This window comes from Chiloscyllium plagiosum, unplaced genomic scaffold (assembly GCF_037043375.1).
Source record: "Chiloscyllium plagiosum isolate Xiang-an unplaced genomic scaffold, Cpla_swu_hap1 HiC_scaffold_13, whole genome shotgun sequence".
NCBI classification, from domain to species: Eukaryota; Metazoa; Chordata; class Chondrichthyes; order Orectolobiformes; family Hemiscylliidae; genus Chiloscyllium; species Chiloscyllium plagiosum.
The window spans coordinates 30,306,734-30,334,254 of record NW_028270151.1 but is presented as its reverse complement, the minus strand read 5'-3'; the positions used below and the strand labels follow the sequence as shown (position 1 = coordinate 30,334,254).

Sequence of the window (27,521 nt, the reverse complement as noted above, 5' to 3'; positions counted from 1 at the left end):
AATACAGAATAACAGCCTATCGGAAAACTCAACAGATTATCCCAATGTAATGCTGCTGTTCCAAATACTTGCAACAATCCTCACAAATACTCCTTGGCACACAAAGGTAAAATCAAACCCAGGGTCTTACAGGACAGATACCAGAGAGAGAGTACCAGCCTGGACCCAGCTTCTTTGAGTCCAGCGGCTTTTTCAAGACTACTGCTAAAAACCAAACCAAGCCAGAGAAAAGCTGAGCTAGGAGAACTGGCCACTTCCCTTTCATTGTACACATGTTTTTTTTAAACTGAAAGCCTTCTGAGACAGTGTCAGTTAGCTATAATTGAATTGGCCCTGAAACCCTTCAACTGTAGACTTTTGGAGTCTGTGTCTTTTATGAGTTCGCTGAAAATATAACCTTGTTAAAGGAGTGGCATTGTCACACCTAAATGAGTTCATCCAGAGACACACAAGTAGCTCAGCACCATCCAGAGCAAAGCAGCCCACTTGATTGATTACACATCCACCACCTTGACAGCAGTGTGCATTATCTACAACATACACTGCAGCAACTCAGCCAGGCTCCTCTGACAGCACCTTCAAAACCTGTGACTCGACCTTATGGGAGAACAAGTGGAAGCAGATAAACAGGAAGACCACCAACTCCAAGTTTCCTCCCAAGCCTCACATCGGGCAGGCTTGAAAATAGATTGCTGCCATTCCTTTATTATCACTGGGTTAAAATTCTAGAGCTGCAAATCCTCACTGATACGTTCACTACGGAACAGTAATGGTTAAAGAGGACCATTCTGTACCAGCTCATCAAGGACAACTGAGCATGGAGACAAAATAGCAAAACCCAAAGTAAATGATTTTAAAACCTGACCAGCACATCCTGAAACTGCCAATATTATTCAAAGGGAACTTGGGGTTTTTTGCTTAAACAAAATTAAGAACTTTTTAATATGAAAAAGCTGAATTTGGGGAGGAATCCAGCTAGTTTCATGGCTACAAGGATTCGACTTATCTTGCTCTTAGCAATGGCAGTTGAATGGACATAACGTGGGGCTTCCCATTGTTCAGACTTTCTAAACAAAGATTCAGAAAACTAGAAGAATCAGGTAAAAATCAGAAGAACTGCAGATTCTGTAAATCATGAACAAAAATATTGATTGTGGGAAAAGCTCATCAGGTCTGGCAGCATCTGTGGAGAAATATCGTTTCGGGTCATTGCTGAGACCTGCTGAGCTTTTCCAGCAATCTCTGTTTTTGTTTCAGAAGGATCAGATTGTGGGATTTAAATCCTTTCCTGATATTGGAACATGATAGTTCAATGAAGTAAGTCAGAAGGTCACTCTAGTGTAACACCAGCATCTCCACATCCTGGCATTCAATGAAGCATTGAGGATGATAATGAAGTGAGGTATTGTCAGGGGTCCAGTCCTTCAAGTGGCAAGTCCCACTGGTCAGAACCGGTCCAAGGCTTTGCTCCTGTAGCCTGGCACACCATATTCTGCATCCCATTACCCTGATGCACTTGTGGACGGTATAATTTGCTTGGATAGCACACAGTACAATACTATTCCCTGTAACAGTAACAAATCAATTTAAAATCAAACCAGCAGCACTGAAGAGCCCACAAACAGGTGGGTTTAATATTGTTGGCATGATTGCTGAAGACGATGGCCCAGGGGTGAGTGGGCTGAGGACAGAACGGGAGATTTGAGAAGCGGCTTCCATGAGCTGTTTCTAATTCCGTGGGGCGGGCGTGTACGTGAGTGAGTGGCAGCTGCCCTCGGGGGAGGCGGCTCTGAATCTCCCTCTCCCTGTTCGCTCAGTGATCTCGGAGTTGGGTGGTTTGCGCGGACCCGCAATATAAGGACTGGCTGTGAGTTTGCTCGGCAGATGCTGGCACCCAGCGGCTGTGGTACTGACCGCCGCTCACTCTCCACATTGCTCAGGGTAAGCTGCTGGGAATGAGAGGGAGGAGGGGGCTGACTGAAAGGGAGAAGAGTTATTGGGAGAAGCTCGGAGGAGAGAAAGGCGATATAACAATGATGTACACACGAAGCAAGTGATCTGAGGGGGAAAACAACCATATTTCACACAGCGAGTGAGGGCAGCATTGGCACGAGATAATAGGGTCGGACTGGATAATAGGGTCGGACTGGATAATAGGGTCGGACTGGATATTAGGACTGGGCTGGATATTAGGGTCGGACTGGATATTAGGGTCGGACTGGATATTCGGGTCGGGTTGGATAATAGGGTCGAACTGGATAATAGGGTCGGACTGGATAATAGGGCCGGGTTGGAAAATAGGGTCGGACTGGATATTAGGGCCGGGTTGGATAATAGGGTCGGACTGGATAATAGGACCGGGTTGGATAATAGGGTCGGACTGGATAATAGGGCCGGGTTGGATAATAGGGCCGGGCTGGATTATAGGGCTGGCCAGGATTATAGGGCCGGCCTGAAAAATAGGGCTAGCCTGGATAATAGGGCCAGGCTGGACATTAGGACCGGACTGGATAATAGGGCCGGGCCGGATAACAAAACCGGGCTGGATAACGGAGTCGGTTTAGTTATTTGTAGCGGATTAGATCCGGGTTGGATAACAGCACCAGACTGGATGGATAGTGGAGTCGGTGCAGTCAGGATGGCCCGAATGGCCTCCTTCCACACTTGAATGATTCTGTGATAATGATAACAATAAGGAGCTTCGGGAACACAGCTCCTGTCCCGCCTGAAAGCTGCTCCGTTTGTGCAATGGGCTGTGTCCATTTTGAATACAGCCAGGATGCTGTTCCTAAAGGGAGCGAGCGTCAGTCTGTCTGGGGAGGTTCAGGGGAGAAACATTGGCCTGGACTGGAACACGGGGAGCTCTGCTTTGGACACGGGGTGGGGGTGGAGAGAGAGAGAGAGAAATTGACTCCGTTCTGTCGGTATTTAGACCGGGCGGGGAGACTGTTGCTCCTCTGAAGCGGACACAGCAGCTTCCCGAGTGAAGAGAGCTGGGGTTAGTGCTTGGTGTCAGAGTGTGTATGCGTGTGTCTCTCGCATGCACATCACACCCACACGCACACAATCACTCTGTCTCTCCTGAATTTGTATTTGCAGAATTATATTTTATTTTGCTCAAAAAAAATCCACTTAAGATTCTATAAATCCCACTTCAGAAATACAACCAATCTAACTCAAGATTGGAACACAGACTTTAACCACACACGTTTAATGCATTGTCTGAGCAGTGATGGCACCTATTCTTAGAAAACCTGAAGGTACCTTGAGAATGTAACTTAAAAAAAGTTCTGAGATTTATGCATCAAAGAACCGAAACCAGCAAACCCATTCTGAAAGATGAAAGACTTAATCTAAATTTGTTTATTATATCATTTCAGCTCCATGACACTGTATTCCTTGTGCTATAAATTCTGTGTCTTATGGTTCTGTTTCACAACCACCTGATGAAGGGGTGGCGCTCTGAAAGCTAGTGCTTCCAAATAAACCTGTTGGACTATAACCTGGTGTTGTGTGATTTTTAACTTTGTCCACCCCAGTCCAACACCAGCTCCTTCATACGGAATAATCAGGGATTACCTCTTGATGTGGATTGTTAAGTTAAAATTCTCTCTATGGTGAAGCAAGCTTTTTAAAAAAATATTCTCAAGTGCACCCTCTATGGAATTCCCAAAGGATTGCTCTCCCAGAATGAGATGGCTGGTGACAGTGGTTTAACCTGAGGGTCACCAAATCAGGTGAGGACTGAGATGAGAAGGAGAGTCCTTCATGGTAATTTCAGCCAGAGTAAGAATTGAATCCATGCTGTTGGCATCACTCTATATTGCAATCCAGCCAACTGAGTGAACCGGCAACCCCGACCGAGAATGTACAGACAAACTGTTGCCTCCATAAAATTAAGTGAACGGCCTGTGTTTTTGTGAGTCAGTCAAATTGTGAGTATATTTGGTTCAGAAATCTCTTTTGTGTTTCAGATTCCTCTCAAGCTGCTACCATGTGGGGGCCATTCCTGTCACTGTTGATCACTTCCATTTGTTTAACCAAAGGAGTTCAGGCTGCGCTGTGGGGTGGATGTGAGCATGTTGAAGTGCAAAAGAATTTTAGTCTCAATCAGGTCTGTCCTGTTAATTTTTCAGTTGCCTGGCAATTCCTTTTTATGTAATGAAATACATTTTGCAGATGCCAAAGGATCAATAAAACATCTTTTGCCAAAGGGATTGGACAGTTCAGTGGATTTTCACACCATCTGCTCAACTTTAGCGACAGAGATGAAAGCAAAATCAATTTATGTTCTTACACCCCAACTTATATGGTTTCTTATTCAGCACAAACAGCACAAATTAGTCCCCCAAAACAAGCGTCTTTGAGCGTGGTCCCTTATTGAGAGTGGGAAGTCACCACTGAACCCATCAATAATCAAAGCAGAAAATGTTGGAAATAGACAGCGGGTTAGGCAGCATCTGTGAAGAGAGACAGAGTCAACCTCTTGGTCATTGATGATCCTTCTGAAATTTCTGATGAAGGGTCAACACTGCTCCAAAAAGTTACTTTTTTGTCTCAACAAGTACTTGCTGATAATCACATTAAATATATGTCTGTGGTGATTTAGTTGCAGAAAGTGTTGACACTAATATTTTAATTTATTTCAGTGTAATATCTGTTAAGATAACTTGCCCAAATACAGGAAATACATTCATTTGTGCAAATCATTTGCATGGATAATTCTGCTGAACAATCATGTTACACTAATTGTACCTATCAAGTGAACTTGTTAAAAATGCACCAGCATTTTAATGGAAACATTGCTAATAGTTGAATACCAGCATTGTTAATGTTGGGTTAGGTACAGACCATAAGAGAAGGGGAAATCTCTCTTTGTTTTGCTTTGGTAAATATTGAACCATTTGGATTATAATTTCAGGATTTAATTTAGAAATACCTTCCCAAGCATTTGGAAATTAGAATTAATGTTAAATGCTGTCTTGTGGGTTCCAGCAGCGCACACTGTTTATTGCTGAAACTGTATTAAATGTTGGTTCGGCCACAGTTAGAATTTCATGTACAGTTCTGGAATCCACATTATAGGAGGGATGTGATTACACTGGACAGAGTGCAAAGAAGATTTACCAGGATTTTGTCTGGGCTAGGGAGTTTTGGTTGTGAGGAGAGATTGGATAGACTGGACTTGTTTTCCTTGGCACAGAGGAGACTGAGGGGGTGGGGGGGGGGGGGGGGGGGGCTTTATGGAGATGTATAAAATTGTGAGGGTCACAGATAAGGTAGACAAGACAGAAATTTATACTTGACTGAAGAATCAATGACCATAGAGCACAGATTGAAGGTAACAGGCAGGAGATTCAAAAGAGATGTGAGGAAAATCTTTTCACTCTGAAAGTATTGGGAATCTGGAACTCACTGCCTGTAAGGATGATAGAGACAGAAACCCTCATAATATTTACAAAATATTTAGATGTGCACCTGCAATGTCAAGGCATACATGACGATAGGCTAAGTGTTGGAAAATGTGATTTGTAAAATTTTCTCCTGGGATGTGGGTTTAGGCTTGAAGGGCTGAATGGCCTACTCCTGTTCGTATTTCCTAGGTTTCCATGCAGGATCTGTTCCGAGGATGGAGGAACTGTAAAATGAAGAGAGTTTGGGAAACAGGGCCTGTTTTCTGAAGAATTTCAGAAAATGAGAGATGATCTTATTAAAACCTACAGAATACCTAAAGGGATAGTGTAAATCTAGGAGATGTGGGCAAGAAGTCTCTCCAAATCTGTGTATGGGTGTTGGGTGTGGGAATCTAGAACCAAAGGAAAAAAGTTTCAAATTAAAGGGGACCAAACTGAGGAGAATTGTATTTATCTGGAGGATTCTGAATCATTTGAATTCTCTATCCAAGAAAGCTGGTAAACCTCAGATGACTTTTAGGATAAAGACTTTTTGATTGCTAAATATTTAAATGATCTTGGAGGAGGTATGGGAAACATTTATTGAAGTGTTTGAGTTTTTGTATTGATTGAGGAGCATGTTCAATGGTTTGAATGGCCAGCTCCTGTTTCCAATTTAGAAGATAATGTTTAAAATGTACTTATTTTTAAAATAGAAGAATGAACTAAACCTCTTCTTTCATATTCTGCTGATCAAGCTAACTTGCTGCTAATGCAAAGGCAGCTACCAATCTGCACCACTCCCATGAATGCCTTCATATTCGTTCAGAAGAGACACCAAGATCTATGGCACCATAAAGGACTCTACAGTCCATCAAGTCTATGCCAGTCAAAACCAAATACCTAACTATTCTAATGAGGTGACAGTGACAGCCCTTGACACCAAGGCCGCATTGGACTGAGGACCCCGAGCAAGGAGCCTGAGCAAAACTGGAATTGTGGAGTCACAGAGATGTACAGCTTTGAAACAGACCCTTCAATCCAACTAGTTCCTGCCAACCAGATATCCTAAATTAATCTTGTCCCATTTGCCAGCAGTTGGCTCATATCCCTCTGAACCCTTTGTATTCATACACCCATCCAGATGCCTTTTAAATGTTATAATTGTACCAACCTCCCCACTGTCTCTGGCAGTACATTCCATACACGCACCACCCTCTATGAAACATTTGCCCCTTAGGTCCCTTTTAAATCTTTCCCCTCTCACTTTAAATGAATGCCCTCTAATTTTGGACTCCCCCACCCCAGAGAAAGGACCTTGTTTATTCAACCTATCCATGCCCCTCATGATTTTATAAGCCTCTATAAGGTCATCGCTCAGCCCCTGACGCTCCAGGGAAAGCAGCCCCAGCCTGTTCAGCCTCTCTCTTTAGCCTAAACCCTCCAAGTGGTGGAGGCTGATACATTAACATATGGATGGGTTGTTCTGGTTATGTTTGCCGAGCTGGGCATTTGTATTGCAGACGTTTCGTCCCCTGTCTAGGTGACATCCTCAGTGCTTGGGAGCCTCCTGTGAAGTGCTTCTGTGATGTTTCCTCCAGCATTTATAGTGGTTTGAATCTGCTGCTTCCGGTTGTCAGTTCCAGCTGTCCGTTGCAGTGGTCGGTATATTGGGTCCAGGTCGATGTGCTTATTGATTGAATCTGTGGATGAGTGCCATGCCTCTAGGAAAGATGAGAACAAACAGTCTTCCCGCAAATTCAACCCAAACTCTGGGTCAGATATGTGGATGACACCTTTGTAATCATTAAAAACACAGAAATAGAGAACACACATCGGATCATCAACGCCACACTCGCAGGAATCCGATTCACTAGAGAGGAAGAGAAGGACAACCAACTCCCATTCCTAGACGTGATGATACAGAGAACACCTAACGGAGAATTCACCACAAAGGTATACAGGAAAGCCACACACACAGACCAAGTCCTGAACTACGAAAGCAACCACCCCAACACACACAAAAGAAGTTGCATCAAGACACTATTCAAAAGGGCCACAACACACTGCAATACACCAGAACTGCAAAAAGAGGAAGAAGAACACCTATACAATGTATTCACCAAAAACGGATACCCGTGCAATTTCATCGACAGATACCTAAGGGAAAGACAACGGAACGAGGACATGCCGCAACCCAAAGGACCAGCCACACTACCATACATCAAGAGCATTTCCGAACTGACAGCCAGACTACTGCGACCACTAGGACTCATAACAGCACACAAACCAACAGCCACTCTCAGACAACAACTCACCAGAACGAAGGACCCGATACCCAGCATGAGCAAAACCAATGTAGTGTACAAAATCCCATGCAAGGACTGCACAAAACACTACATAGGACAAACAGGAAGACGGCTAACGATCCGCATCCATGAACACCAATTAGCCACGAAACGACACGACCAGCTATCCTTAGTAGCCACACACGCAGATGACAAGCAACATGAATTTGACTGGGACAACACTACTATTATCGGGCAAGCCAAACAGAGAACAGCCAGGGAAATCCCAGAGGCATGGCACTCATCCACAGATTCAATCAATAAGCATATCGACCTGGACCCAATATACCGGCCACTGCAGCGGACAGCTGGAACTGACAACCGGAAGCGGCAGATTCAAACCACTATAAATGCTGGAGGAAACATCACAGAAGCACTTCACAGGAGGCTTCCAAGCACTGAGGATATCACCTAGACAGGGGACGAAACGTCTGCAACACAAATGCCCAGTCGGCGAACAGAACCACAACAACGAGCACCCGAGCTATGAATCTTCGCACAAACTTTGAATATGGATGGGTATATGAAAGTTAGGATATCTGGTCGGCATGGACGAGTTGGACTGAAGTTCTGTTTCTGTGCTGTGTATGTCTATGACTCTGAGGTCTGGCAGCATCTGTGTAGAAAAGAGCAGGGCAAGCTTGATTTGAATCAAATATGACTCGTATTCAGAAATGTCTCCTATTTTCCCATTCTTTTATATGCTGCTCGAGGTTCTCGAGAATGGTCCCAGGAATGAAAAGCTTAACATGTGAGGAACATTTGAGGACTCTGAGTTTGTAATTGATGGAGTTTAGAAGGATGAGGGAGGATCTAATTGAAACATACTGAATGGCCTGGACAGAGTGGATGTTAGGAAGATGTATCCATTGGTGAGAGAGACTAAGACCCGAGGGCATAACCTTAGAGTAAAGGAAAGACCTTTTTGAACAGAGATAAAGAGAAACTTCTTCATCCAGACAGTGGTGAGTCTGTGGAATTCATTGCCACAGAAGGCTGTGGTGGCCAGGTCATTGAGTATATTTAAGACAGAGATAGATAGGTTCTTGATGGCCAAGGGGATCAAGGGTTACAAGGAGAAAGCGGGAGAATGGAGTTGAGAAACTTATCAGCCGTAACTGAGTAGCAGAGCAGACCTGATGGGCTGAATGGCCTAACTTCTGCTCCCATGTTTTATGGTCTTATGGTCTTATGATTCATAGTGGCGAGAGCATCGGTAAAAGTGAGATGGCACAGAAGAGTGGCAACTTTCATTTCAATGGCATGGCCAAGGGACTCTTACCTTGTCACCAGGCCCCTACTCCATGACGGAGTACTTAACAAGAAGGCCTGTAAAGTTCTACACTTTTTAAAATTTCTTTACTCGATATTTTTCTTTATTTTTCTGTTTTTAGATAGTGCCAGAGAATGGCTACGCTGTGCAACACTTTTCACTGTATTTTGTAACAAAATACATGTGACAATAAATAAATGAAATCAAGATCTATTTGCACTTTTCTACTATTAAAGCTTTGCATCTATATCTCAGGAGGAATTAATAGGAACATGAAGTACATGTTTATTTTCTGGTAAATCTGAGGAATTGAGATTTGGTCACTGGTGCATGGAGAATCATGTTTACAGAATCATGATATACACCACCACAGCAGGGTTTAACTTCAAGAGGATCTTGTGAAGATATTTTTGAGTTGTTGCATTGCGAGTATTGATTTAATTCCCATCTGCAGCATTTGGTCCTCAATGAATTATGCACATTATTAATAAGCTAATACACTTTATTTTACAGTATTTGGGTACATGGTATGAAATTGAACGATTTTATAATGTCACTGAAGACCTCAGATGTGTTTCTGAAACAATATCCTCGGCCTACAATGGGATAAGTACCGTATATGAGGTTACCACTTTGATTACGTAAGTTCGACTGTAAATGGAGTGAGTGTGTGCGTGTGTGTGTGTGTCTATGTATGCAGGTTTGTGTATGTTCTGTTTGCGTACATGCAAGACACCAAAATGATTGTCATGACCTCCTTATTAAAATTTAGCTACCATAATACTCCAAAAACTATTTTGGTACAGCAGTACAGGGCGTTACTGCAATTTTCCAAAGGACAGTGTGATACACCAAAATGAAAACCACAAGCTCCAACATTGATTAGAGCAACGAAAATTTGGAACAGTGCTAAAATTGAACAAGTTTGATAAGATTGAACTGCAGAAAGGTGGGAAAGGAGTACCTAATTTTCTTCTCCCAATTGAGGACTCCGTTGCATACTTTAAAGTCTTCTTCCAGATCGCTAAGGAGAAAGATTAAGAAGATGTAGCAATATCTGTGACAATAAACTGGGTCTCTACAGCACTGCTGCTGCTGCTGTTTCTGCTGTACCAGCCTGATCTTCCTGTCTCAGGTGTGAATAAGTTGGCATTTTGTACCTGGCCTTTACTTCACTGCAGCCACCATGAAAGAGGTTATAGTGGAGCATCACTAGATGCTGATCCCAGTAAATGATAATCCCACCAAGTAATCCCTAATACCCCTTTGACCAACTGTGTGAACTGCTTTCACTCAATGTAAAAATCAGCACCACAATGTTAGTCCAGTGGACCAAATGGCCAACCAGTTAGTTAAACATTTTCCTGTATCCAATGATGATAAGCAGTTGTATAAGTAAGCTGTTACTCAGGAACTGAAATGACTTAAGTTACATCAAATTATAACAAGGAAGGAAGTTACCTGGCAAAACAAATCCATGAGGGACTTCATCCACCATACTTATTGCCATCTTAGTTCTCATCTGTTTCTATTTCTTTAAGTCATTTATCTCAACTGTTGTTGAAAAATTACATGGATCTAGATTCTCTGCAGTTCCCACCCTTAAGTTAGCCTGATTGACAAGAAGAACATCTTTCAGTAAAGGATGTGAAAGATGTCATAGGGGTCTTGATTGTGGAGAGGGTAGGGTTATGTTGGATCCAATAGCAGTCCTGGAGTATCAGCGAGGGCCCTCTGGTGGATGCAGACCCAGGGGAGCAGATGATGTTTGAGGGTCTCTGGAAGTGATAAGGAAAACAGACAGATCATGGGACACTCCTGTTTGCCTGCGAGCAAATTGCCAAGGCACCTGCCATATGAACTGAACAAGCCTTGCGCCTTAAGTTGCAGAGTTACTTGTGGCCTTGGAAACAGAGCTAATTGTAGTTAAAAAGAATGAGTGTAAATGAAGGCTACAGTCTCATTAAAAGACTTAAGTGATTGGAATGTTACACTTGGAAATCAAAACAGCTACCAATCTGTGAATGCTTCAAACACAGTGTGATGTTGCAAACCTGATGTTAAAATGCACATGGAATTAAGCATGGGCCAAAGGAAAATAATTTTAGAATAAATGAGGTTGCTGCAAGCCAATTGACTAGAATGTTTCATCATTCATACCATATGGTATTTGGCAGAGGACACTGGGCAAGTCTGAACAGTCTACGTCTTCACTACACTGGTGAAAATGTTAGGTCGAGGGGTAAATGCTTTTAGGATACCCTGTGTTCATCAGGGCACCACTCTGAAATGGAAACACCATTCCCCTCCTGTTCCTCCCTAGGGTGCTTGATCATTACCTAAAAAAGCCCTGACATACGCATGTCTAGTATCCATTTAGTTTTTGCAAATGGATTTTGCCCCTTCCACCAAGGGGCAACAATCTCACATTGAGCTTGTTTGTGACCAGAGAGGCTGGGATAGTGTTACTGAGTCATAAACCATTCTCCTCCCTGCAATGTTTCATATTTGTTTTCTATTCGAACCTGTGAAATGACACCAGCTCATTTGATTTTGAGAATTCAACCCATGGATTCCTCAACTTAGATACGAATGTAGGATGTAGGAGCAAGAGTAGGCCATCTGCCCCTTTGGTCCTGCTTCATTATTCAATACAATCATTTCTGATCTGGTTGTAGTCTCAACTCCACTCCCTGTTTGTGTGCAGTAATCATTATCTCCCTTGTTTATCAAATACCTTGTTCGAGAATCAAAACTGGACTCTTCAAAGGTTACATTCCTGATAAGCATGAATGCCATTGGAGCTGCCTTTGGAGACTCCTTCCTTGCCTGTCACAATCCAAATTGTGGAGTGGGATGGGTTTCCCAGCAGAGTTCCCTCATGCTCACCTTGCATCTTTGGACGGCCATGTGAAAGATCACACCATACAGTAGAAAGTAATGTAAGGGACCTGGGCTCCTTGAAAGGAGAAAAAATGGTTTGTGGTTTCAAGATTCACCTTGAAGAGGTGAGTCTGCCCCATCACTCCACTTCTTTACCTCAGATGAATTCATGACAATGTGGAAGTACTGGATTCATCTTTATATATACACAGCTTTTCTGCTTTTTGCAGGAAGGGTAATGATGTGACTGCATACACTGCAGAATTAATTCCACCTGACAAGAAAGCCAAAGATCAAGCAAAACTAAAATATAGACTTGGTAAGTTTTTTTTGATTATTTATCTTTCATGGGATTTGGACAGCATTTATTACCCACCTCAAATTGCTCTAAACACTGTGGTGGTGAACTGCCTTCTTGAACTAGTCATGGAGTGTAGATAGATCCACTGTGCTGTTAGAAAGGGAGTTCCAGGATTTTGATATAGTGGCAGTGAAGGAATTGTGATATTGTTCCAAGTTGGGATGGTGTGTGGCTTGAAGCTGAACTTGCAGATAACAGTGTTCACAAGTATCCACAACCCTTGTCCTTCTATTTGGCAGAAGTTGTGGGTTTGGAGGGCTTTTGACTTAATTAGAGGGGGAAGGTCTCAGGAGGGAAGATATGTTGGTTTACAAAGCAAAAGGAAATGACAGCACTGCAGGCAATTATTTTTATAATGATTCTAAGAGTGGAATAGGAAGGAGCAGAGCATACGAGCCAATATGATTGAAGGGGTGAAATTGATTTTAAAAAAATAAAATTAATGGCTCTTTACTTGATTGTACACAGTATTCATAACAAAATAAACAAATTAACAGCACAATGGGGTTACTGGGAACAATCTTTTAGCATTTATGAAGACATGGTTAGAAAGAGGAAGGTTTGTTCGCACAAACTGAAATAAATATGATAGCAAGAAATGACTTTGCATTGAATGATGTAACATCCATATGGGTGGTGGTAGAAAATAACTAGAGGAAGAGGATATTGGTGGGAATAGTTTACAGCCCCCCCCTAATAGTGACTGTTAGGACATAGAGTAATATACCGCAAAAATATGCCATTCAGCCCATCATGTTTTTGCTGACCATGATGCCATTCTAAACTAATCCATTGGCCTACACATAGTCCATAGCCATCTATTCCCGGCCTGTTTATGTATCTGTCCAAATGTCTCTTAAATGTTGCTATCACAAATAAAGGGCAGTGAATAAATCAGAATAGGAGGGCATGTAAAAAAGGCAATGCATTGATCCTGGGTTAGACTGGTACTGGAAAAGATTTGTGACAAACCAGATGATGTAAGGAAGTTTTAAAAGCCAAAAAGGAAAACTAGAAACAAAAAGATGGAGAAAATGATCTATGAAGGCAAACTAGCAATAACATAAGAATGGTCAATAAAAGATTATTTTTATATATGAAAAAGAAGAGAGAGGACGATGTGAACACAGGTCGCTCAGAGAACAAAACTGAAAAATAACAAGGGATCCAGAGAATGGCAGAAGAAATATTTTTGTCTGTCTTCGTGATAGAAGACACTAATAACATTCCAAAATAATACTAAATACTCAAGCAAACACCACTGACATTACCACATCCCCACTGCCTCATCCTTTGCATAATACTGAAGCTTTTCACTTTCAATAAATAGGATCATTCACTGGAGAAACACTGTTTTGTTTGTACAGAGGGTTTCGTTCTCTAGAGGTTATAGCTTTTATTTTACAAAAGATTTTTGCACTTAAAAAGCATTCAAGAAGATAGCACTTGGAAGGCTGATTAACAAAGTTGTGGCTCATGAAATTAAAGGGTCAATGTCCTGTTAGATAAAAAATTGACTCAGAGATGCAACCATATGGGATCAATGTGGATTTCTCCAGTTTCCTCATTTCCCCTCCCCCACCTTATCCCAGTCCCAAGCCTCCAACACGGCACCGCCTCCTTCCTTCCCACCCATCCACTCCACCTTCCCCCCTGACCTACTGCTTCCACCTGCATCTTCATCTACCTATTACGCTCTCAGCTACCTTCCCCCTAGCCCCACCTTCTCCATTTGTCTCTCAGGCCTTCGGCCCACAAGCTTCATTCCCGATGAAGGGCTTATATCCGAGATGTCGAGTCTCCTGATCCTCAGATTCTGTCTGATCTGCTGTGCTTTTCCAGAGCCACACTCTCGACTCAGGGACTTAAGCAGCAAGTTGTGATGAACGGGTATTTTTCAGGCAAGAAGAACAGATAGTGGTGTTTCCCATCAGCCAGTGTTAATACCAGCACTCTAAGTGGTTGTGAAGAAATGCTTTGGATCTTGGAATGGAAGGAAATTTCAAAATTTGCCAATGTTATGAAATTTGAAGAAGTGTCAAAAAGTGAAAATGATACAAATTGCTTGCAGCGGAATACAGATGGGTTAACAGAATAGATGGACAAGGTGCAGGTGGAATTTAGTGCAGAGAAATGTAAGGTGATGTATTTTGGCAGAGTGAGGAGGGAGAGGCAATATAGACTTAGTAGCAGTGTTCTAAAGAGTTTACAGGTGCATGGGTGCTACGGGTTCAAGTCTATTGATCTTTAAAGATGTCAGCATATAGTCAGGGAATGGATAACAAAGCTTACAATTAAAGAGAAGATGAATATGAAGGGGATTTACCCTCAATAGTTCCAGACATGGGGGAATTTAGTTAAGGTTAGGTTGGAAAATCTGGTGTTGTTCTCATTGACAATGGAAATTCTGGAAAGATTTTTTCAAAGTGTGCAAGATTATAACAGTCCAAAATAAGGTAGTCAATGAGAAATTATTCCTAGGTGACACGGATGGACACCTGATCAAGAGGTGCAAGGCAATATAAGAAAGAATCTTTGTATACAGTGAGTTATACAGACCTGGAATTCACTACCTGTGAAGGGGAACAATCAATGATTTCAAAAAGGAAATTGGGTTGGCATTTGAAGGAAGTAAACTAGATCTACAGGAATTGAACCAAGACCCAGGATTTCCTGGATTGGGTAGGAATAATCAACATGGATTGACGGTTCTAATAGTCTCCTCCTGTGTAATTAGTGACTTTATGACTTGATAATTTTTTCTTCCTATGATTCACCTTAGGGGCACTTTACTCTGTTAAAGGTGATGAATAAATACAATTTGTTGTTGGTTGTTTATTGTGAAAGATTTTAATTTCAGTGGTAAAGTGCAAACTTCCATTTTGTTCTACTTTAAAAATCAATGCAAAGTTTGTGGCTTGTGATTAATTTTTATTTTCTTCACTCAACAGATCAGATAATAGGGCAAGAGCATTTCGATGGTATGTATTAAAAATTACAACTCCTTGATTAATAAACAAACAAAATCCGATCCTATTTGAGAATGTAATACAGTGTTCAGTATTTTGACTACTGATTACATTTTCCTCACTACTGTTTCTCATTAATGCTTCTCATTAAATTGGCAGTAATTTTTAAAAAATAGTTCATTTTTGAGTTTGGCATCATCATTTCTTGGGGATTAAGCTAGCAAGTAACTTCCGCCAGAATTTCCAAACATACAAATTGATGTTGGGCCCTTACCGAGAAAGCAAACTTCCTGAATAAAACTCTACTGCTAGCTAATAACTAACATGAGATATTCACCATAGCATTTCCAGTGGTGGAACATAGCTCATGTAACAACAGCCATTAACGATGAACACAAGTATGGTGTGCAGGATCACTGACATCATGAGATGGAGAAGTGTATAAACCAGAGGCATATGGGAGAGATAATTTTTTAATACATTAATACGGGTGCAAAACAAGTCATGAGTCTCTCGAATAGTCATTTGGTTATACAGGTTTAGACTATTGCTGAAAATAGATACACTTTATTAAAACTTTTTAAGGTGCAATAATCAGGACATTCACATGAAAATCAATATGAAGGGGAACAATATTGAATGCTGTGTGGGAAGACAGTGCTGATCCGTGCATTTAATTGCAATGTCTATTTGTCAACCAGTTAGCACTGTCTTCTCAAACAAAATACAATCTTATTCCCATTCATATTGGTGTTCCTATGAATATCCAGTAAGTCTAAGACAGAAAACCTTGACAAAATATGTCCTTTTACAGCAACACTCAAACTCTTGAATCATAAATTAAAAACCTCCAAGGGGCGTGAACTCCAGTATTGACTTATTTTGCTTCTAATTGATTGATTTGTGACATTGGGTAGAAATTTTATTTGGTATATTGACATTATTGGTGTAAATATGTGCTCACTGGATAGAATAGAATGGAGAAAATAGTATAGAATTCCCACAGTGTGGAACAGGCCATTCATTTCAACAAGCTTGCACGAACCATCTGAAGAGCATGCCACCCAGACCCATCCCCAACCTTATTCCTGTAACCCTGCATTTCCCATGGCTAACAGAGCTAACCTATTCATCTGTGCACACTAAGGACCATTTACCATGCCCAATCCACTTAACTTGTGGGAAGAAACTGAAGCACACAGGGAAACCCATGCAGATACGGGGAGAACATGCAAGCTCCACACAGATAGTCTTGAGGCTGGAATGAAACGAGCTGGTGCTGTGAGGCAGTAGTGCTAACTACTGAACCACAGTGCCACCCATAGGTGTTGCAAACAATACGTGTAAACTCAGATAGGTTTTAACGTTGTGGCTGTGAGTCTTTAATGAGAATGCTATCGCAACACTACCTCCCACTGGGAGGGTAGAATGTCCTCACTTGCTGGTTTTGAACATAATTTCAGTAACAGACAAATTGAGGTGGTCTTTCAAATATTTTTCAACTCAGCAAACTAGTTAATTACATCCACAATAGTAAGAATTAAGTTCAGAACACTGGCAAACTGTGTTGATGGTCCTGTCTGATAACTTTAATTGAATTGTTTGAAAAGTTGACTAAATATATTGATGTGGGTAGTGTAGTTAATGTGATCTACATAGACCTCACTAAGGCTTTTGACAAAATCCTACATGGAAGGCCGATCCAAAGGTTAAGAGCGCATGGCATCCAAGGCAATTTGGCAAACTGGATCCAAAGTTGGCTTGCAGACAGAAGGCAAAGGAGCAATGGTGAGGGGTTTTATTTTTGTGATAGGAAGCCTGTGACCAGTGGTAATACCACAGGGATTATTGCTGGGACATTTGCTGTTTATTCTGTACCTTAATGACTTGGATGTGCAAGTAGAAATTTGAATGACAGAAATTGGTGGTGTTTTTGATTGTAAGGAGGATGGTCTCAGGCTTCAGTCTGAAATTGATCACCTGGTAATTGGCAGAGCAATGGACAGATGAACTTTAATTTTGATAAGTGGGAGATAATGCATTTTGAGAGTTGTAATAAGGGAAGGATTACACAATACGTGGTCGGTCCCAAGGGAGTAATGGATAACAAAGGGACATTGGTGTACAAGTCACAGATCCCTGAAGGTGTCAGCATGGTGACAGTGATGAAGAAGGCATATGGGATGATTGCCTTCATTAACTTGGGTGTGTAATATAAGAGCAAGGAAGAATTTGGGGTAATCCCCAAATGGAATACTGTGTGCAGTTCTGCTCGCTACACTATTAGAAGAATGTGAATTGCATTGGACAGGGTGCAGAGGAGATTCACCTGGATGTTGCCTGGGAAGGAAAATCTCAGTTATGAAGAGAGAGTGAGATGGGCAGGGTCATATTCCTTGGAGCAGAGGAGACTGATTGAAGAATACAAAATTATGAGAGGTATAGACAGAGTAGACCATGAGAATCTTTTCTTCATAGCAGATGTGTCTAAGATCAGAGGATGAGTTTAAGGTGAAGAGGAGGTGATTTAGAGGGGATCTGAAGATCTCCTGGGATGGCATTCGGCATAAGTTCTGTCAGACCAAAGTCATCAATGCTACCTTACCAGGGGCAATGAGATGGTGCTAAGAATTGGTCCAGCAGTCTGATAGCAATGACATGGTCCTCAATCAATGGAGATATTTATTACATGACTGTTGGAAATGCTGTGTTTTAGTATGTCTGTATTTCTTTTCCAAAACTGCAATTAATTTGATTAACTGGTGAACCAACAAAAAGAAACTAGCTGCTTGATTTATCACAGATTAATGTTCAGTACTCTTTTTCTTTTATTTCAGATGGAAATATTTTACATTACTGGGTGTTAGACACTGACTATACAAGTTACTCTCTGGTATTCTCCTGTGTATCTTTCCTTGGCATAATGCACACCCCTTATGCCTGGATTTTTTCAAGAGAACGACAGCTGTCAGCAAATATCACACAGAACCTGCATGGTGTCCTGGAAAGATACAACATTAAAACTGAAGATTTTGTGAAAATTAATCAAGAAGGTTGCATTTAAGAGCCAATCAGAGTACATATAAAACATTTTAATGTGCGTCAAAATATACTGATTTTTAGTTTACTCCATTGTAATTTATACTGGAGTTAGCATATCTGAACTTATATAATATCTGCTGCAGTTGCTATGATGGACTATGAATTGAGTTATCTTCATCAAAAGTTCAGGAGTTTGAAGAAATACCTCCAATTGTCAATATCTAACCCCTCTGAAATTCAAATCAATGATAAAATCTTGACTGGTCCATCTATCGATGACCATAAATGCCTCTTAAAATTCGAGATAACTGGAATCACACTTCATGCAACCACCATTTGGTCTAAGTACAGAGACTGGCTACTGCTAATGAACATGAAAGAGGTCACCAGACGGTGTCCAGTTTTGTACTCAACAGCTGAATTTTCTGTTTGTGACGTTTCAATTCATATTTTCTACACCCAATCATTTTATTAGCTAGAAAAATCATGGACTGGCAGTAAATAAGCAGAAAATATGATTTCTAGCTAAATGCCTTTAATGTCACTCTTGGTTTGATCTTCTAATCATTTGATTGAATAATATAAGAACAGCAAATAAATAATGTGCAATACTCAGAAATTAGATTAGCTTGGCATTGACACAGTTATTTGGCTTTGTGTGCTACAAGAGAATCAGAAATCTGTTAAACTAAGTGCTTTCTTCAGCAATAAAAATGAAAAATTAAAATAGTGTCTTTCTTCTGATCCTCATCTCTATATAATCCATTTGATTGTGTGTGTACATTTAGCCGACACAGTTACAATGCTTTGAATTTGTGTCTGTGAAAATTTTGTATTCATTCATAATCCCTTTCCCTGGAATCTTTATTCTTTCACAGAGTATGGGTAATGGTGACATAGAGAAAATATCAGTGGGCTAGTAATCTAAACATCAAGGCTAATACTGTAGGAATTAAAATTCAATTATTAAAATCTGGAATTAAATGCTTGATGAATGGTGACCATTGAACCATTATGATTGTTGTAAACTTAGTGGCCTAGCAACCCATCGCAGATACTGTCAATTTAATTGGCATTAAATTGAACGGAGGAGAAAGTGAGGTCTGCAGATGCTGGAGATCAGAGCTGGAAATGTGTTGCTGGAAAAGCGCAGCAGGTCAGGCAGCATCCAAGGAACAGGAGAATCGACGTTTCGGGCATAAGCCCTTCTTCAGGAAGGGCTTATGCCCGAAACGTCGATTCTCCTGTTCCTTGGATGCTGCCTGGCCTGCTGCGCTTTTCCAGCAACACATTTCCAGATTAAATTGAACGGTTAAATGCTTGCCATTAAGGAGTAAAGGCAAGCACAGACATTTGTTACCCATTCCTAATTGCCCTTTTAGATGCTCCTGCCCCACCGAACTCGTCTCTGCATACCTCGACACGGTCCTGTCCCCCTTAGTCCAAGAACTCCCCACCTACGTTCGGGACACCACCCACGCCCTCCTCCTCCTCCATGATTTTCGCTTCCCCGGTCCCCAACGCCTTATCTTCACCATGGACATCCAGTCCCTGTACACCTCCATCCCCCATCACGAAGGACTCACAGTCCTCCGCTTCTTCCTTTCCCGCCGTACCAACCAGTACCCTTCCACTGACACCCTCCTTCAACTGACTGAACTGGTCTTCACTCTGAACAACTTCTCTTTCCAATCCTCCCACTTCCTCCAAATGAAAGGAGTAGCCATGGGCACCCGCATGGGCCCCAGCTATGCCTGCCTCTTCGTAGGATATGTGGAACAGTCCATCTTCCGCAACTACACTGGCCCCACCCCCCACCTTTTCCTCCGCTACATCGATGACTGTATCGGCACCGCCTCGTGCTCCCACGAGGAGGTTGAACAGTTCATCCACTACACTAACACCTTCCACCCCGACCTCAAATTCACCTGGACAGTCTCAGATTCCTCCCTCCCCTTCCTCGACCTTTCTATTTCTATCTCAGGTGACCGAATCAACACGGACATCTACTACAAACCGACCAACTCCCACAGCTACCTGGACTACACCTCCTCCCACCCTGCCCTCTGTAAAAACGCCATCCCATTCTCCCAATTCCTTCGTCTCCGCCGCATCTGCTCCCAGGAGGACCAGTTCCAAAAACGTACAACCCAGATGGCCTCCTTTTTCAAGGACCGCAATTCCCCCCCCGACGTGGTCGACGATGCCCTCCACCGCATCTCTTCCACTTCCCGCTCCTCCGCCCTTGAGCCCCGCCCCTCCAACTGCAACCAGGACAGAACCCCACTGGTCCTCACCTGCCACACCACCAATCTCCATGTACAGCGTATCATCCGCCGTCATTTCTGCCACCTCCAAACGGACCCCACCACCAAGGATATATTTCCCTCCCCTCCCCTATCAGCATTCCGTAAAGACCACTCCCTCCGTGACTCCCTCGTCAGATCCACACCCCCCACCAACCCAACCTCCACTCCCGGCACCTTCCCCTGCAACTGCAGGAGGTGCAAGACTTGCGCCCACATCTTCCCCCTCACCTCCCTCCAAGGCCCCAAAGGAAACTTCCATATCCGCCACAAATTCACCTGCACCTCCACACACATCATCTATTGCATCCTCTGCACCCGATGTGGCCTCTATATTGGGGAGACAGGCCGCCTACTTGCGGAGCGTTTCAGAGAACACCTCTGGGACACCCGGACCAACCAACCCAACCACCCTGTGGCTCAACACTTCAACTCCCCCTCCCACTCCACCAAGGATATGCAGGTCTTTGGACTCCTCCATCGCCAGACCACAACAACACGATGGTTGGAGGAAGAGCGCCTCATCTTCTGCCTAGGAACCCTCCAACCACAAGGGATGAACTCGGATTTCACCAGTTTCCTCATTTCCCCTCCCCCCACCTTGTCTCAGTCAAATCCATTGAACTCAGCACCACCTTCCTAACCTGCAATCTTCTTCCTGACCTCTCCGCCCCACCCCTGTCTGACCTATCACCCTTACCTTGACCTCTTTCCACCTATCGCATTTCCAACGCCCCTCCCCCAAGTCACTCCTCCCTACCTTTTATCTTATCCTGCTGGACACACTTTCCTCATTCCTGAAGAAGGGCTTATGCCCGAAACGTCGATAGTCCTGTTCCCTGGATGCTGCCTGACCTGCTGCGCTGTTCCAGCAACACATTTTCAGTTTTTAGATGTAAGCCATTTCAGAGGGCAATTAAGAGTTTCCCACATTGCTGTTCATCTTAAATTATATTCCTATACAACATAATCTCTTCCATAATCTCTTTTCCCCACTACTGGTCTGGTGTCACATCGGCCTGATCAGGCAGGGATAGCGGACTTCATGCCTGAAAGAACATTAATGAACTACAAGTGTTTTTATGACAATTATTGGTAGTTACATGGTTATTTTAATGAAACTAAGTTTCAATTCCAGATTTTATTAATTAAATTCAAACTTCACCAACTTTTGTTGTGGAATTTTAACCAAAGTCCACAGAATGATGTTAGATATGCATTAAATGCCTCATGAAGTCTCCTGACTCTCCTGAAGCCTATCCACATTGACAAGTCACAAGTCAGGAGTGTGATGGAATGTTCCTCACTTGCCTGGATGGGTGCAGCTCCAACAATACTCAAGAGGCTTTACTAAACCCAGGGCAATGCAGCCCACTAGATTGGGAGTGACATCCACAAGCATCCATTCCCTCTACCATCATTGTGCAGTAGCAGCAGTGTGTACAATCTACAAGATGCATTTCAGAAATTTATCAAGGGTTCTCAGACAGCACCTTCCAAACCCATGACCACCTCCTTCTAAAAGGACAAGGGCAGCAGATGCATGGGAATGCCACCACTTGCATGTTCTCCTCCTCATCTTGTTCACTTAGAAATATATTGCCATTTCTTTATTGTCGCTCGGTTAAAATCCTGGATTTCTCATCCAAAGAGCATTATGGGTCAACTTAAAGCAGGAGGACTGCAGCAGTTGAAGAAGGCAGTTCACCAGCAAAAAACTCAATTAAGTTGGTGAGATAGCTTTCAGCGTGGGAAACTATGTTGACTATCCCTAATCAGTCTTTGCCTTTCCAAATGCATGTGAATCCTATCCCTCAGAATCTGCTCACTGCTCTTTAGTTTCCTAACTTTTCCCTTACCATCTTTCTTAAATAAGGGCACCCCATTCGCCAGTCTCCACTCTTCTGGCACCTCACTGGTTGCTGATGATGATACAAATATTTCAGCAAAGGGCCCAGCAATTTCTTCCCTGAGCTTCCCATAAAGTTCTGGGATACACCTGACCAGGTCCTTGGGATTTATCTACTTTATGCATTTTAAGTCTTCCAGTATCTTCTGTCTGTACTGTGGACAATTTTCAAAACATGACTATTTATTTCCCGAAGGTCCCTCACATCAATGTCCTTCTCCATAGTAAATACTGACCCTGAAATATTTGTTTAGTATCTCATCTATCTCCTGTGGTTCCACACATAGATGACAATGTTGATCTTTAATGGCCTTATTCTCTCTCTAGTTACTCGATTGCCCTTAATGTATTTATAGAATTTATTTTGATTCTCCTTAACCCTATTTACCAGGGCAATCTCATGTCCCCTTTTTGCCTGATTTCCCTCTTATGTATATTCCTACTATCCTTGAACTCCTTTAGAGACTCACTTGATTCCAAGTGTCTACACCTGACATCTTGCTTTTTTTTGATCAGAGCCTCAATTTTTCTAGTCATCCGGCATTCCCTATACCTACCAGCCTTACCGTTCGCACCAGCAGAAACATACTGTTTCTGAACTCTTGTAATTTTATTTCTGAAGCTCTCCCTCTCACCAACCTGTGAATAGCCTCCCCCAATTGATTTTAGAAAGGTTTTGCCTAATACTGTCAAAATTGGCCTCTCTCCAATTTAGAGTATTAACTTGTGGATCTTTTTCCATAACTATTTTGAAAATAATAGAATTATGATCACTTGCCCTGAAGTGCTTCCTCACTGACATCTCAATCACTTGCCCTGCCTTATTTCCCAAGAGTAGGTCAAGTTTTGTACCTTCTTTAGTATGTGCATCCACATATTGAATATGGAAATTTTCTTGTACATACATAACAAATTCTTCTCCATCCAAGCCCTGAACACAATGGCAGTCCCAGTCTATGTTTGAAAAGTTAAAAGCCCTTACTGTAATGAATATATTGTTCTTACAGATATCTAAGATCTCTTTAAATATTGGCTTCCTTATTTCCTGCTAACTATTGGGCAGCCTATAGTACAATTACAATAAGGCGATCATCCCTTTTTTATTTCTCATTTTTTCAGTATTCATTCACAGGATGAGGACATTGCTGGCTAGGCCAGAATTTGTTACCATCTCTAATTGCCTAGAGGGCAGTTACGAGTCAACCAAGTTGTTGTGGGTTTGGAATCACATATCAGCCAGACCAGGTAAGGACATTATTTAACCAGATAGGCTTTTCCTGCCAATCAACATGATACATGATCATCATTAGGCTTTTAATTCTAGGCACTTGTGGAATTCAAATTCCACCATCTGCTGTTGTGCAGGATTAGTACGTGGGTCCCCAGAATATTACCTGGGTGTCTGGATTAACAGTCCAGTGATAATACCATTAGGCCATTGCCTCCCTTCAGTTCCGTACAGATAACTTCACTGGACATCCTCCCAAGAATATTCTCCCTGACTACAACTGTAATGTTATCCTTAAGAAAAATGTCACTCCCCCACCTCTTTTGCACCCGCCTCCTCCCTCCTCCAATTTTCTATCCTTCCTATTGCATCCAAACCGAGAACATGAAGCTGTCAGTCTTGCCCTTCCCTGAATCACATTTCTATAATAGCTATGTTATTCTAGTTCCATGTTCCCAACCATGTTGTAAGTTAATCTCCCTGCCAGACCTCTTGCATTGAAATAAACGCACCATCAGTCTTAGCTTGAAATAATAAGATAGAGACATGGGAATATTATTTTCTTAGGAGGCTTGTGTGATTTGGAAATTATCCTCAAAAGTCATGGAGGCAGAGTCAAAACGTTTTTAAGGCAGGTTCTTTGTAAGCAGGAGGATGAAGTGTTATCAGGGTAGGCAGGAATTTGGAATAATGATTTTATTTAACATTAGGTCAGGCTTGAAGCGCTAAGTGGCCTATTTCTCTTTAAATCTGTATGTTTATATACACTGTCCATTGGTTGCTTGAATAGTATAATTGAGGGAAGATTGCTAAATTGGTGGATTATGCATGATGTGTGAAAACCACAACCAAAGGGGAAGTATAATATTCATATGTTAATAAACTAAAGGACAATGTTCCTTTAAAGAACATTTCATGTGGAAAGTAATGTATTTGTTGACATATTTTCTGCCTCTGTCCCCTGGGTATTTCCGTATTGTGTAGCATCTGGAGCTATGGAGCAGAAGGTTTGTTTTGTTGACAGGGACAGCATGAAACCTGATCTAGCTGTTTCTGGAATTCATTAATATAACAGTATAACCCTTGTGTTGCTTAGGTGCACAATTGCGCTGCAGCAAATAATTCATGTGCATGATTCTCCATGGGATAAGCTGCACTAAATTATTTGTGTACAGAGAAAAAAAAGTGAACTGGTGGGCAATGTGTTCCTTACTACTCTTGAGCACTTACTAACTGTTATCTTGAAACAGTATAGTGGCAAAATAAAAAAAAATAAAAAAAATTTAAGAAAAGCCAAAATATAAATAACTCACGTCTTGCCACAGCACTCACTTTTCCGAACATGGAAATATATTGCCAATCCTACCGTGTCATTAGGTCCTGAAATTCCCTTCCTAATGGCATTGCGGATCTGCATGAATTGCAGTAGTTCAAGAAAGCAGCTTGTCACCACCTTCTAGAGATGGGCAATAAGTAACAAAGCTGAAAATGTGTTGCTGGAAAAGCGCAGCAGGTCAGGCAGCATCCAGGGAACAGGAGAATCAACGTTTCGGGCATAAGCCCTTCTTCAGCATCTGCAGACCTCACTTTCTCCAATAAGTAACAAAAACAGCAATTTGCTGGGGAAACTCAGCAGGTTTGGCAGCATCTGTGGAAAGAAAGCAGAGTTAATGTTTTGAGTCCAGTGACTTTTCTTGAGGAGGCATCTTGGTGTCTCAGTGGTTAGTTTTACTGCCTCACAGGGATCCAGGTTGGATTCCACCCATGGGTGACTGTCTGTGTGGAGTTTGCATGTTCTCCTGGTGTCTGCATAGGTTTCTGCTGGGTGTTGCAGTTTCCTCCCACAGTCCAAAGATGTGCAAGGTAGGTAGTTTGGACATGGTAAATTGCCCATAATTTACCCTCCAGCCCGGCACCGCCTTCCTGACCTGCAGTCTTCTTCTTGACCTCTCCGCCTCCATCCTACTCCGACCTATCACCCTCACCTTGACCTCTTTCCACCTATCACATTTCCAACGCCCCTCCTCCAAGTCCCTCCTCCCTACCTTTTATCTTCTCCTGCTGAACACTCTCTGCTCATTCCTGAAGAAGGGCCTGTGCCCGAAAAGTCGAATCTCCTGTTCCCCGGATGCTGCCTGACCTGCTGTGCTGTTCCAGCAATAAAGTTTCAACAAATTGCCCATAATGTCCAGCATTGTGTACGCTAGGTGGGTTAACTCTGGTAAGGGGGGAGGGTACTTGGATCCTGGCATGTTGTTCTTCGGAGTGTCATTGCAGACATGATCAGCTGAGTAACCTCTATTTGCACTGTAGGGATTCTATGATTCAGATAGGAGCATTTGGCAGGACAAGGAAAGAATCTAAAGGAAAAAGAATCTGCATTGTTTTCATTGACTGGTTCAGCAATTGTTTTTTTATTTCTACCAAGTGTAGAGACTTGTTAGGTCAAATGATTTGTTTCTATGCATCAAATTCTATACAACTTTGTTTCAGTTTATAGAACGGATTCCCCACTTTGATACTTGCAGTACCTACCAGTGACAGAAGCAGAACTAGACTAGGCAATATTGTGGTCATAAGAGCAGGTGAGAGGCTGTGTACTCTGTGGCAAATGACTTACATCCTGACTCCCAAAACCCATTCCACCATCTTTGGGAGTCAAGTCAGGAGTGTGTCAGACTATTTTCCATTGGCCTGAATGAGTTCACATACATAAACATTCAAGCAGCTCAACACCATCCAGAGCTGAAAGTGTGTTGCTGGAAAAGCGCAGCAGGTCAGGCAGCATCCAAGGAGCAGGAGAGGCGACGTTTTGGGCATGAGCCCTTCTTCAGGAATGAGGAAAGTGTGCCAAGCAGGCTAAGATAAAAGATAGGGAGGAGGGACTTGGGGGAGGGGGCATTGGAAATGCGATAGCTGGAAGGAGGTTAAGGTGAGGGTAATAAGGTGAGGGTGATAGGCCGGAGTGGGGGTGGGGGCAGAGAGGTCAGGAAGAAGATTACAGGTTAGGAAGGTGGTTCAGACGTCGATTCTCCTGCTCCTTGGATGCTACCTGACCTGCTGCGCTTTTCCAGCAACACATTTTCAGCTCCGATCTCTAGCATCTGCAATCCTCACTTTCTCCTAGAAGATCAACACCATCCAGAGCAAACCAGGTTGATCACACATCCACCACCTTGATCATTCAGTCCCTTCCCCACTAATGCGCGGTAGCAGCAGTGTGCATTATCTACAACATACACTGCAGCAACTCAGCCAGGCTCCTCTGACAGCACCTTCCAAACCTGTGACCTCGACCTTATGGGAGAACAAGTGGAAGCAGACAAACAGGAAGACCACCAACTTCAAGTTTCCTCCCAAGACTCACATCAGGCAGGCTTGAAAATAGATTGCTGCCATTCCTTTATTATCACTTGGTTAAAATCCTAGAGCTGCCAATCCTCACTGGTACATTCACTAGGGAACAGCAATGGTTCAAGAGGACCATTCTGTACCAGCTCATCAAGGACAACTGAGCATAGACAAGAAATATTCTGCTTGCACAGCAAAACCCAAAGTAAATGATTTTTAAAACCTGACCAGCATATCCTGAGAGTGCCATGATTACTTAAAATTAACTCCGTTTTGTTTAAAAAAAATTAAGAACTTTTAATATGAAAAAGCTGGATCTGGGAAGGAATCCATCTTGTCTCATGGCTAAATGGATGCAACGCATTTTGTTCTTAGCAATTCAGCTAATTTCTAAATTAAGCTTCAGAAAACCAGAAGAATCAGGTAAAAATCAGAAGAACAGCAGATTCTGTAAATCA

General features: G+C 42.4%; 1 protein-coding gene across 1 annotated transcript; it reads left to right on the top strand.

The window, feature by feature from the left end:
* The first annotated feature begins 1,783 nt into the window (after positions 1 to 1,783).
* On the top strand, positions 1,784 to 18,999 carry LOC122556079 (apolipoprotein D-like). The gene is made up of 6 exons (XM_043702510.2): positions 1,784 to 1,941; positions 3,975 to 4,114; positions 9,528 to 9,655; positions 12,128 to 12,216; positions 15,210 to 15,239; positions 18,065 to 18,999. The coding sequence occupies exons 2-6, from the start codon at positions 3,995 to 3,997 to the stop codon at positions 18,289 to 18,291; spliced, it is 594 nt and encodes a 197-aa protein (XP_043558445.1). The 5' UTR covers positions 1,784 to 1,941; positions 3,975 to 3,994; the 3' UTR covers positions 18,292 to 18,999.
* The last annotated feature ends 8,522 nt before the right edge of the window (positions 19,000 to 27,521 follow it).